Genomic DNA, 13,524 nt, shown 5'->3' with positions numbered 1-13,524 from the left:
GCCGCTTGCTGCTGGGGTGCTGCACTCTGGAGCGTGGTGGATGCCGCTTGCTGCAAGGGTGCTGCACTCTGGAGCATAGTGGATGCTGCTGGGGTGCTGCACTCTGGAGCGTGGTGGATGCCGCTTGCTGCTGGGGTGCTGCATTCTAGAGCGTAGTGGATGCTGCACTCTGGAGCGTTTTGGATGCCGCTTGTTGCATGAATGTATGCACTTGCATATTTAAGTTCTCAGCAAGCTTGCAGACTTATTAATACTTGATTGTTTTCTACTGTTGCAGAATTGAAATATATGCGTTTATGTTGACCCATAAAGAGTTTATGTACTAATTGTGTATTTATCTTGCCTCATCATGAGGTCCACATTGTGCTCTATTTCATGGAACAGAAAAGTGCCTCAAAGTGCTTAATAGAGAAAAAGCAGAAAAAATGGATCCCACAAAGGTGGGTATTCCTTGAGAGAGAGAACAGGATGCTCCTCTCCCTGCAAAAGATGGGGTGATCTGTGGCCGCTGTATGGGAGTGGAAGAATCGTCTTTCATCGTCTTTCACCTCCCTGCATCTGCAGCTCTTCTTTTGAGTAGCTAGTCTGGCGTGATATCACCTGCTCCTCACACCTCAATGATAGTGTTACGAAAGACCGAAAGAGGCAATGCACTCACTCCTGTTCTGCAGTCACAGATCACTGTCATGGCTGATGAAATAGATCATGCAAATCGATTTACATTAACTCTGCTTGATATCTTTAGTAAATGGTTTATTCTTCTAGGACTATGTAAGTAAAGTATCCCAGTTTTGCTTAAGATATTGATACTGACTCTTCTGCTTCTTTTCAGGCTCAGCAGACTTGTGAACACTGTAACAGTATTTTTGGGGACTATTACTGTGGTGTATGTCATCTCTATGATAAGGACAAGAAACAGTATCATTGTGATGGCTGCGGTATATGCAGGTATGATGTAATATGGACAAACCAGGACCAGGGAGATGTCCTATTATGAGGGTTTGTGGACTATTTGATGATTAGCTTTTCATGATATTTCTCCATCACTTAGGGGAGGTCAGCTTGAAATGATGACAGGTCCACACACCTGCCAGGAAGCCACACATCAGAAAGTTTTTCATCGGTGCACTGTTCGTTTTAAACCCCTTTTTTTGCATTTTTTTTAAACGTTTCTTTAACTTTTGCCATGCTTCAATAGCCTCCATGGGAGGCTAAAAGCTGGCACAACTGGATTGGCCCTGCTACATAACCAGAAACACATGGGCTACTTGCACAATGAAAAAGTCTGTAGGAACCTGTTCACACACCACTTAGAAACTTGAAGACTCAAAAGAGCACAGTGAGGCCAAAAATACTCTGTTGTAAAAAAATAAAATCGGTAATAAGCAAGTGCTAGTCAAAAGATGGAAAATACAGGGTATTTAGTTGATACTTTTTTTGCAAAAAAAAATGTATACTAAGCTGCTCCACGAATCGTCAAGGTATACCCATATAGAGCAGTCCTAACTAATGTATATAATCCCTATCTGATGTGTTTAAAAACCTGATAATCTGTATAGTACCTGTATAAGAAGGGTTCAGAGAGGGAATTTTCATGTGGACATGCGCTTTTTTTTTTTTTTTTTTTACAACAGAGTATTTTTGACCTCACTGTGCTCTTTTGTGTCTTCTGGCTCTGCTACATAGTAGTGATCATCAGATTGCTCTTATGCAGCTGAATTACAGGCTTGCTATGAGCGTCGACCACAGGGTGGCACTCACAGCAAGCCGGCATCAACAACCATAGAGGTCTCAAGGAGACCTCTGGTTACTATGCAGACGCATTGCTGACCCCCGATCACATGACGGGAGTCGGCGATGAGCGCATTTCCGGCCCTATGGCTGGAAGCGGTAGTTAAATGCCGCTGTCAGCGTTTGACAGCGGCATTTAACTAATAGTGGCGGGTGGATCGCGATTTCACTTGCCACTATTGCGCGCACATGTCAGCTGTACAAAACAGCTGACATGTCGCGACTTTGATGTGGGCTTAGCGCCGGAGCCCACATCAAAGGGGGAGACACGACATGCGCTGTACTAGTACAGTTAATAGTGTGTTTTATATAAAAAATACTTTTATTCAGAGAACTGCGCATTGTAATGAGGCAGTGTGCCAATAATTCTACTCATAGTTACGGCAGCATCAATCGGCACACAGGTTCTATCTAGCGCCAAACTGACATTGGATGGACTGGTGGTTTATACGCTTATCGCCCCCATACCATGAAGTCGCATACTAGGCTTCACAAGAGACTGTGATTTTGGTATATACTGCAGTTCTAATACAAAAATTATAGAATATTCCCATTTTACTCCTTTTATAAGAGAATTCAAAAAACAAATTTGGTAACACTAAGTCCATAAAAGTATAAAAATCTGATCTATCAAAATATAAATTTAATCCATACGTTAAAAACTGTAAAGAGAATAAAAATTAATATGCTAAAATTGCACTTTTTAGGTCAATTGCAACTTCAACAAAACATGCAATAAGAAATGTCACTATGTCATATACCCTAAAATACCAATAAGATTGTTAGATAGCTACGCAAAAAAATAAAAATAAAAACCTTACAGCCTTATCAACAGAAAGTAACCATGTAACAGGTTTCGAAGCATGGCGACACACAACAATTCGCAATAAATAAAACTATGATTTTTATTTCGCCTCAATTATACTAATCTGGACAATTTCCTGACCATTTTTACCAAACTATTAATGCAAAAGAAATAAACTACATGAACTTTGGCAGAATTATATTTTATTCCCCCTTTTACTTCACTTTTCCAGTTTTGTAGTGTATTGTGCGGTAAAGTGAATTGTGATATTTAAATATACATGTCCCCCAAGAACCCCTATATGGCTAAGTCGACAGAAAATGTAAAAGATTATGACTCTTGGAAGAGAGGGAGGAAAAACGAAAGTGTAAAAATAGAAAATTTCCCCATCCTGAAGAAGATAAATTGCAGTGCCTTTGGAAAAGACTACCTGACATTTTTATATGTATCTAATAAAGTATTATTTTTTATTATACTATGCTTGGGTATTGGATCGTTTATTTTCTATGGTTTAAGTATATCTTTGGTTAGCGATTATCCCGTAGTCTATCCTTTATGGCCCATGATTAATTTTGACTATATTTAATTCTGTTATTACTGTTATATGGGCATGCTCCTCATGAAGTTGTGGTTCTGACATTGAATAGTCTGAGTGTTTTGACTATTTGTTTTCTCAACCTGTATGTAAATTCATAATTGAGTGCTGAGGATTAGGGTGCAACACGGTGGCGCAGTGGTTAGCACAGCAGCCTTGCAGCGCTGGAGTCCTGGGTTCTAATCCCACCCTGGACAACATCTGCAAAGAGTTTGTATGTTCTCTCCGTGTTTGCGTGGGTTTCCTCCGGGTACTCTGGTTTCCTCCCACATTCCAAAGACATACTGATAGGAAATCTAGATTGTGAGCCCCATCGGGGACAGTGATGATAATGTGTGCAAACTGTAAAGCGCTGCGGAATATGTTAGCGCTATATAAAAAAATATAAAGAATAAAGAAGAAAGGGTGGCAGTGCTACCATAACTGCTATGTGACAGCTGCTGGGTCACATTGTCATGGCTGATATGACATCACCAGTAAGGCTACTTTCACACTAGCGTTTTCTGCAATCCGTCACAATGCGTCGTTTTGCAGAAAAAACGCATCCTGCAAAAGTTCTTGCAGGATGCGTTTTTTCCCCATAGACTTGTATTGACGACGCATTTGTGACGGATTGCCACACGTCGCATCCGTCGTGCGATGTATGTGTCGTGCTTCTGCGGACCGTCAGGAGCAAAAAACGCTACATGTAACGTTTTTTGCTCCTGACAGACCGCTTTTTCCGACCGCGCATGCGCGGCCGGAACTCCGCCCCCACCTCCCCGCACCGTACAATGGGGCAGCGGATGCGCCGGAGAAATGCATCCGCTGCCTCCATTGTGCAATGCGTTTAACGCTAGCGTCGGAATCTCTCCCCGACGCATTGCGACGGGGAGATTCCGACGCTAGTGTGAAAGTAGCCTAACGGGTAAAAGATTTTGTTAAAGGAGTATTCCTATCTCAAAAGATTCTATAACCATATGCAGCAGGTTTGATAATAGTATTAGTAAATACCTTCAATTAGAAAAGTAAGATCGTTCTTGATGAGCTATGTCACTTACTCCATGTAGTGAATGTGAAATAAGAATGTGCAGCAAATATTCCTGACTCTATGGAGGACTACATGGCAGTAGGTTTACCCTTCCTCTAACGATAATCTCCTGCTAATAATAGTGATTTTTATCAAAACTACATCAAGATACCAAGTAAGTGGCACATCATTTTAATCATGGTCTCTGTTTCTACATTATGGTTCTCTCAGATAAGCTGTCAAGAACCTGGTGACAGATTCCCATTTACCATATATACTCGAGTATAAGTCAAGTTTTCTCAACACGTTTTTTGTGCTGAAAAAGCCCCCCTCTGTTTATACTCAACTGAGGGTCCCAAAAGATGAAGGGGCTCGGCAGCAGCGGGTCACAGGAAGCAGGAGTCGGCTCATGCGGTCAAAGCTCGTGCCCACTGCTAAAGAGAATGGCAGTGAATATTCATTTCTCTTTAATAGTGGGCACAGTAGTGGAGGGCAGTGAATATTCATTTCCTTTAGTAGCGGGCACATGTGAAATCCCAGCCGCTGCAGGAAGCCAGCAGCTGCGCTGCTGTGCCCGCTACTAAAGAGCAATGAATACTCACTGCTCTCCACGCACATAGTCCTGGCGTGGAGAGCAGTGAGTATTTCGGCAGCTGTCCGCGGATTGTAAGCAGCGCATGACGTCTCTGCTATGCGCTGTTACAAGCGTAAATCGGCTTCTGGCATCAAACAAGATGTGTGGGAGTAAGTTTCCCCCCCCCCCCCCCCCCTTCTCATAGGTGCCATGCATACCAGGATAGGGATGAGGAGACCATGCGTACCAGGATAGGGATGAGGAGACCATGCATACCAGGATAGGGATGAGGGGGTTATGCATACCAGGATAGGGATGAGGGGACCATGCACACCAGGATAGGAATGAGGAGACCATGCACACCAGGATAGGAATGATGGGGCCATGCATACCAGGATAGGGATGAGGAGCCATGTATACAAGGATGGGAATGAAGGGGCCATGCATACTAGGATAGGGATGGGAGGGCATGCATACCAGAATAATAGGGATGGATAGCCATGCTTACCAGGATGGGGATTAGGGGACAATGCATACCCTGCTTAAACTCGAGTCAATACGTTTTCCCAGTTTTTTTTGTGGTAAAATTGGGTGTCTCAGCTTATATTTGGGTCGGCTTATACTCGAGTATATACGGTATTAAAAGCATAACATAAGGCATTAAAAAGCAATCAAAAGATGCTGCTGCAATCCTGAAGAGGGAAAAAAAAAGTTTTAATTAAAGTTCAATATATAAAAAAAAATCCCCACCTACAGTCATAAGAACCTTTAAAATAGTCTGCTTTTTTATTGTACAGTAAAGATCAAATAAAATTAGTACCAAAAAATAATTCAACATATGGCTATGTCTGTGTGGCTATATACCCATAAAATAGAGAAATTATTTTACCAAACAAGTACAGAACATTGCAAGTTAACATTTCTCCAGAGTAAATATGTAATCAATAACTTATGTACCCTAAAATAGAGTTAATCAATAATACAACTTACCCCGAAAAAAACTAGTCCGTTTACCAGCCACATTGGCAGGGAAAAAAGCAAAACAATGACTTCAGAAATTTTCTTTTTAGGTCCAAATCATTAATTGGCTCAACTTTTAATCGGGGAATGTTCATTGTGCTTCTGTAGCATGCTGAGATTCTCCTGTCTGACTTTGAGACCTACAGTATATTTTTGGATGTTTTTATATTTCATTACATACATACATATTTTTTTTCTTTAGGATTGGCCCAAAGGAACTGTTTGAACATTGTACAAAGTGTAATTTATGTCTGCCCTTAAGCTTCAGAGGAAACCACAAGGTAAGAAATCAATATCTACTTCTCGCTCTTTAATCTGTAATAAATATGTTTGGCTCTTGTGACAATGTAATGCTGCAGAGTTATGGATCTCTATGAAACTGGACGCAACACAAATAAGGGTAACGCCAGGGACTTGCGAGCAGTATAGCCTATTAAATTACATTTGTAAAATGTTCTATATTTTCATAATTTTTTTTATATACTGTCTTGTTTTTATGTAAAAGTCTTTTCTTATTTTTTTAACCCCTTGCCTATACAGCTAGTTTGCATTTCTTTCCCCTTCTTACAAGACCATAACTGATTTTCTATTCTATACCGTGTAAAATAGCACTGATAAATACCATCCTGCGTTGCCTATATACTGTTAGTATATGGACCTTGGTAGCACTCCTTGTGGGACAGGACACATCTGCGAGACTGTATCACATCGAGCTGTGTGTAACCGGAGCATAAGTGCGAACGGAAGCAAGTGTGTGACTTGTGATTCGGTGAGGAGGTATTTGGGAATCCTGCAGCAAATACCTGTGTGAACTGCTATGAGTTGTGAGTTGCTGAGTGCTTTTCTACCTGTTTAATTTTATTGGGCTTTCTTAACCTATTTTTCTTTAAACAGGTTTTAAGTCTCTTATTTTACTGTGTGTTTAACCCCTTCACCCCCCGGAGCTTTTTTCGTTTTTCGCTCCCCTCCTTCCCAGAGCCATAACTTTTTTATTTTTCCGTCAATATGGCCATGCGAGGCCTTATTTTTTGTGGGATGAGTTGTACTTTTGAACGACATCATTGGTTTTACCATGCCGTGTAACAGAAAACGGGAAAAAAATTCCAAGTGTGATGAAATTGCAAAAAAAGTGCAATATCACACTTGTTTTTTGTTTGGCTTTTTTGCTAGGTTCACCAAATGCTAAAACTGACCTGCCATTATGATTCTCCAGGTCATTATGAGTTATGAGTTCATAGACACCTAACATGTCTAGGTTATTTTTTATCTAAGTGGTGAAAAAAATTCCAAAGTTTGCTAAAAAAAAAAAAAAAAAAAAATGCGCGATTTTCTGATACCCGTAGCGTCTCCAATTTTCGTGATCTGTGGTCAGGTGAGGGCTTATTTTTTGCGTGCCGAGCTGACGTTTTTAATTATACCCTTTTGGTGCAGGTACGTTCTTTTGATCGCTTGTTTTGATTTTTTTTTTCGCTACGCCATTTAGCGATCAGGTTCATCCTTTTTTATTGATAGATCGGGCGATTCTGAACGTGGCGATACCAAATGTGTATTTTTGATTTTTTTTTTTATTGTTTTATTTTGATTGGGGCGAAAGGGGGGTGATTTGAACTTTTATATATTTTTGATTTTTTTTTTATATCTTTAACCCCTATCTGACCTTGGACGGGATAGTACGTCCAAGGTCAGATCCCCTGCTTTGATGCAGGGCTCCGCGGTGAGCCCGCACCAAAGCCGGGACATGTCAGCTGTTTTGAACAGCTGACATGTGCCCGTAATAGGCGCGGGCAGAATCGCGATCTGCCCGCACCTATTAACTAGTTAAATGCCGCTGTCAAACGCAGACAGCGGCATTTAACTACCGCTTCCGGCCGGGTGGCCGGAAATGACGTCATCGCCGACCCGGTCACATGATCGGGGGTCGGCGATGCGTCTCCATTGTAACCATAGAGGTCCTTGAGACCTCTATGGTTACTGATCGCCGGTGGCTGTGAGCGCCACCCTGTGGTCGGCGCTCACAGCACACCTCCATTTCTGCTACATAGTAGCGATCAGCAGATCGCTGCTATGTAGCAGAGGCGATCGCGTTGTGCCTGCTTCTAGCCTCCCATGGAGGCTATTGAAGCATGGCAAAAGTAAAAAAAAAAAAAAGTTGAAAAAAATGTTAAAAAAATAAAAAAATTATAAAAGTTTAAATCACCCCCCTTTCGCCCCAATCAAAATAAATCAATAAAAAAAAATCAAATCTACACATATTTGGTATCGCCGCGCTCAGAATCGCCCGATCTATCAATTAAAAAAAGCATTAACCTGATCGCTAAACAGCGTAGCGGGAAAAAAATTCGAAACACCAGAATTACGTTTTTTTGGTCGCCGCGACATTGCATTAAAATGCAATAACAGGCGATCAAAAGAACGTATCTGCACCGAAATGCTATCATTAAAAACGTCATCTCGGCACGCAAAAAATAAGCCCTCAACCGACCCCAGATCACGAAAAATGGAGACGCTACGAGTATCGGAAAATGGCGCAATTTATTTATTTTTTTTTTTAAGCAAAGTTTGGAATTTTTTTTCACCACTTAGATAAAAAATAACCTAGACATGTTAGGTGTCTACGAACTCGTACTGACCTGGAGAATCATAATATCAGGTCAGTTTTAGCATTTAGTGAACCCAGCAAAAAAGCCAAACAAAAAACAAGTGTGGGACTGCACTTCTTTTGCAATTTCACCGCACTTGGAATTTTTTTCCCGTTTTCTAGTACACGACATGCTAAAACCAATGATGTCGTTCAAAAGTACAACTCGTCCCACAAAAAATAAGCCCTCACATGGCCAAATTGACGGAAAAATAAAAAAGTTATGGCTCTGGGAAGGAGGGGAGTGAAAAACGAACACTGAAAAATGAAAAATCCCATGGTCATGAAGGGGTTAAACACTTTTTTTTATTTATTTTGGCATGCTTCAATAGCCTCCATAGAAGGCTAGAAGCATGCACTACACGATCGGCTCTGCTACATAGAGGTGAAGTACAGATCACCTCTATGTAGCAGAAAGACCACCGGGGGGCGATCAAAGCAAACGGCCATCAACAACCATAGAGGTCTCAAGGAGACCTCTGGTTGTTATGGCAATGCACCGCTGACCCCCGATCATGTGATGGGGGTCAGCGGTGCAAGCGTATCCGGCCGCGCGGCCGGGAGCGCTAGTTAAATGCCGCTGTCGGCGCTTGACGGCGGCATTTAACTAGTTAATGGGCGCGAGCGGATTGCGATTCCGCTTGCGCTCATTGTGCGCACATGTCAGCTGTACAAAACAGCTGATATGTCGCGGCTTTGAAGTGGGCTCACCGCCGGAGCCCACCTCAAAGCAGGGGATCTGCCAGCTGACGTACTATTCCGTCAGCTGGCAGAAAGGGGTTATGGGTTAACTACTGTACATTGCTCTTAAATCCTGAGGTGTAGCTATATTGACAAGGGGTTAATTAAGGGTGGAGGTTCATAATTAAGGGTTTATAAGTGGCAGCTGGTTGGGAGGTTCAGTCCTTTGGAAGTGCGTTGAGCTGTTGGTTGAGTTGGTGCTAAAGCGAAAAAAATTTATTTAAATCTTCTTCCTTAGCGAGTGTGAATGAGCTGCCTGTGAACGGAAGTAAGTGCGAGACTTGTGATTCGGTGACTTTAGATTAAGGGAGTTTACAAGGGAGGAATTACTGAATTGCTGTTTGCATTTTATTAGTACTCTACATTTCTTTTTACGTAACTTTTCTTTCTGGTGCAATCCCCATTAGGAAATGAGCTCCATAATTGACAATGCCATCCAGTGTACATCTTGCCACATGTATGCAATCCTTGAACAGCCGGTCGAGGGTGCATACTGCTGTGCGAGATGTGAGCATGTTGTGCATATGGAAGCCCAGGTACTGGAGCTAAATGTGCAGCTGGCAACACTGAGAGCCATTGACAATATGGAAAGGAGTGCGCTGCTCACTGAGCAGACACTCAATGGGATAGATGTGGGGGAGGATGGTAGTATGGAGCTGCAGGACAGTGAGGCAGCTAGCTGGGTGACAGAAGGTGGATAGAGGGAAGAGGGCCAGGAAGGCTAGTCCTGATCTGGCACACCCTAATAAGTTTGCTAAGTTGGCAGCTCAGGGGGGTGTCAGTACAGGGGTAGCACTGCTGCATCAAGGCATGTCCTCTGATAGCCGGGGGAGTGTCTGCTCCAGTAAGGAGGGAAATAGGAAAGCAGGGCAGGCCAGACAGGTGCTGGTAGTGGGGCACTCAATTATTAGGGGAACAGTGCAATCTGTCACAAAGTCAGGGATCATTGAACAGTGTGCTGCCTACTTGGCGCTCGAGTCCGACAAGTCGCTGATCGGGTTGACGGATTGCTGGGAGGGGCCGGTGAGGACCCAGCGGTAATGGTGCACATTGGCACAAATGACAAAGTTAGAGGTAGGTGGAAGGTCCTTAAAGATGATTTCAGGGGGGCGTGGCCTAGCACCTGATGTGAGCGGACAGCTTCTGGAGCTCCTCCGCTGTAACCCTCCATTAATCCTGCTTTAAGTCCCTCCTGAAAGCCGGTAACTAGTGATGAGCAAGTGTACTTGTTGCTCGGGTTTTCCCGGGTAACCTCCGAGTATTTGACTGCTCGGTGATTTAGTTTTCATTGCGGCAGCTGAATGATTTACAGCTACTAGCCTGCTTGAATACATGTGGGGATTCCCTAGCAACCAGGTAACCCCCACATGTACTCTGCCTGGCTAGTAGCTGTAAAAAATTCAGCTGCCGTGATGAAAACTAAATCCCCGAGCAGTCATAAATACTCGGAGGTCACCCACGTGCTTGGGAAAACCCGAGCAACGAGTACACTCACTCATCACTACCGGTAACGCTTTGTGCTGGTGGGGGAGGATATCGGAGGTCGGTCCCGACATGCGGTGCTGCTGAGATGGTGCAGAAGTGGCAGTAGGACACCAAGGCAGGAGCTGCGAGCCGGACCCAAGATAGCGCTGAGAGCGCGGAGGCGGTGGAAAGGGCAGACGCTGCAAATGCTTCTTATGCAAAGAGGATGGAAGTTGCTGCCAGGCTGGAGAAATATGCCTGGGTGAACGGAGCCGAGAAAGAGGTGGCAGAAGAGGGAAAGACCAGAGAGAAAGTGAAAGAGCAAGGAGAAGACTTGGAGGATAAGGTACAGGGGGGACAGAAGGGGAGGAAGAATGGCGGGAAAAAGGTGTGGAGCAAGAGACAGTGAAGGAGCCTATAGTAGGGGAGCCCACATTGCGGGACATGTATGATTTGATCAGATCCTGCAAAACTGCAATAACAACCCTCACACAAAGAGTAAATGGTGTTAAAGAAGTGACTAATGTAAAGGCAGACATGAATAAAGTTGATACTAGAGTCAGTACAGTAGAGAGAGTAAGAGTGCTGGAGGACCAACTTTCTAAAATGCAGAAGTCTCACACTCAGTGTCTGTAGAAAGGTGCTGCTCTGGCTAACAAAAATGATGATCTGGAAAATCGCTCAAGGAGGAATAATGTGAGACCCTATTATGAGGAATGGCTTCATAATAGGGTCATTCCACATCAAGTGGACCAGTTTTAAAAATCGTCCCCACTCGACCTTCAATTTTAACTCATCCTTGCTATGGGTGAATGTCTTAGGGTACCGTCACACTATACGATTTACCTACGATCACGACCAGCGATATGACCTGGCCGTGATCGTAGGTAAATCGTAGTGTGGTCGCTGGGGAGCTGTCACACAGACAGCTCTCCAGCGACCAACGATGCCGAGGTACCCGGGTAACCAGGGTAAACATCGGGTTACTAAGCGCAGGACCGCGCTTAGTAACCCGATGTTTACCCTGGTTACCAGCGTAAAAAAAAAACAAACAGCACATACTTACATTCCGGTGTCCGTCAGGTCCCTTGCCGTCTGCTTCCCGCATTCACTGACTGACAGCCGTAAAGTGAAAGTGAAAGCACGTCACCGCTGTGCTCTGCTTTCACTTTACGGCCGGCAGTCACTGAGGGAAGCAGACGGCAAGGGACCTGACGGACACCAGAATGTAAGTATGTGCTGTTTGTTTGTTTTTTTTAGTTTTACGCTTGTAACCAGGGTAAACATCGGGTTACGAAGCGCGGTCCTGCGCTTAGTAACCCGATGTTTACCCTGGTTACAAGCGAACTCATCGCTAGATCGCATCGCTAGATCGGTGTCACACACACCGATCTAGCGATGCCAGCGGGAGATCCAGCGACAAAAGAAAGTTCTAAACGATCTGCTACGACGTACGATTCTCAGCAGGATCCCTGATCGCTGCTGCGTGTCAGACACAGCGATATCGTAACGATATCGCTGGAACGTCACGAATCATACCGTCGTAGCGATCGAAATGGCAGTGTGTGACGGTACCCTTAAGGTGGCACTTCGAATTGTTCGCAAGGCCGATAGAGCACTGGGCCGATTCTTCATCAATTTAATTCTCCATCGCTAAAAAATAAATATATGCATTAAAATGTAACAATAGTCAATAACTTTTCATAAATAAATAGGCTTATGGGTTTTTGATTATAATAGACATTGCTAGCAACAATACAACTCTAACATGTGATAAGAATCTGAAAATCAAACACAAAATCAATGCATTACGCGCATAAATAACACCATGTTCAGTGGCATTTTTCATTTCTTAAACTGAGACTCCTAAAAACAAAACAATGATCCTTGTAGAGAAAAATGTGCTCTTTCTAATGATATCAGAATTAATATATTTTAGGGGTACTCTTTTTGAGAAATTTGACTCAAAAATAGGTAAAATTTGTTTTTTTTTAAGCTTTTCATCATATGTGGGTGTGAATACTTCCACAAATACATATGCTTTGACTGATATTGCAGCAATGCAAAGTCATGTAGATGTTTGGTGTACAGGGCAAAGCACCAGTTACTATTGGTTTTTGGTCTTGAGTTATATGTGGGCAAAGTTTGGCATAAATTTTATGCAACGCGTTTTTCAAGCTACTTTGACACAAAATTGCGGCCGAAATATTGTTTTGTCATAGCCGGTAATAATTTTATCGTGTTTAGCAGCAAAAGTTGAGCTAGTATGCCAAATTTCAGTATCATAGCCGGTATAGAACGCTAATGGCTATGTGCCAAAGTTTGCAAAATCCTCTTAGCTGAAGCCGCAGGCTTGGTGGAACCTCCAGTGAAAGGTCAACAGTGCCCAATGTATTTGAGATCTGGCCCTAAAAATTTACAGAACCTCTTTTCAAACATACATGTACATCCTTATAAATTTTCAGCAAAATCGGAGAAGGTCGAGTGGGGACCACTGGTCCACTTGACATGGAATGACCCAATAAGATCGGTGCTGATATCCTGTCTAAGTTATTTGCGGTGGAAAGAGTACATCGCGTTCCTATGAGACCCCTCTCGCCTGTACTATCCTTGCTAGGATCCTTAATTATAGAGACATTATATTGAGGAAAGCAAGAGCGGCTGAAGATATGTACATTAATGGCCAAAAGATCTCTATTTACTCTGATTATTCGGCTGAGGTGCAAAAGCAGAGGATGAGTTATGGATCGGTAAAGAAGAGACTGAGAGACCTGAATTTGATCTACTCTAATCTGTACCTGGCAAAGCTTAGGGTTGTAGCCCTGGGAGCAGTGGCTAGGACTTAAATAAAAAGAAGCTCATAGCTGATAAGGAATGAGGGAAGTGA

General features: G+C 43.1%; 1 protein-coding gene across 1 annotated transcript in view; it reads left to right on the top strand.

The window, feature by feature from the left end:
- RCHY1 (ring finger and CHY zinc finger domain containing 1) overlaps positions 1-13,524 on the top strand; it is an 80,604-nt gene that overhangs the window by 25,012 nt on the left and 42,068 nt on the right. Inside the window, exons 3-4 of the mRNA XM_069743502.1 lie at positions 833-948; positions 5,997-6,075. Coding sequence (XP_069599603.1) covers positions 833-948; positions 5,997-6,075 — 195 coding nt within the window. The remainder of the gene's footprint in view (positions 1-832; positions 949-5,996; positions 6,076-13,524) is intronic.

Source organism: Ranitomeya imitator, chromosome 1 (genome assembly GCF_032444005.1).
Source record: "Ranitomeya imitator isolate aRanImi1 chromosome 1, aRanImi1.pri, whole genome shotgun sequence".
In the NCBI taxonomy this organism is placed as follows: Eukaryota; Metazoa; Chordata; class Amphibia; order Anura; family Dendrobatidae; genus Ranitomeya; species Ranitomeya imitator.
Note: the sequence above shows the minus strand (reverse complement) of the source record. Positions and strands in the feature narration are given on the sequence as shown.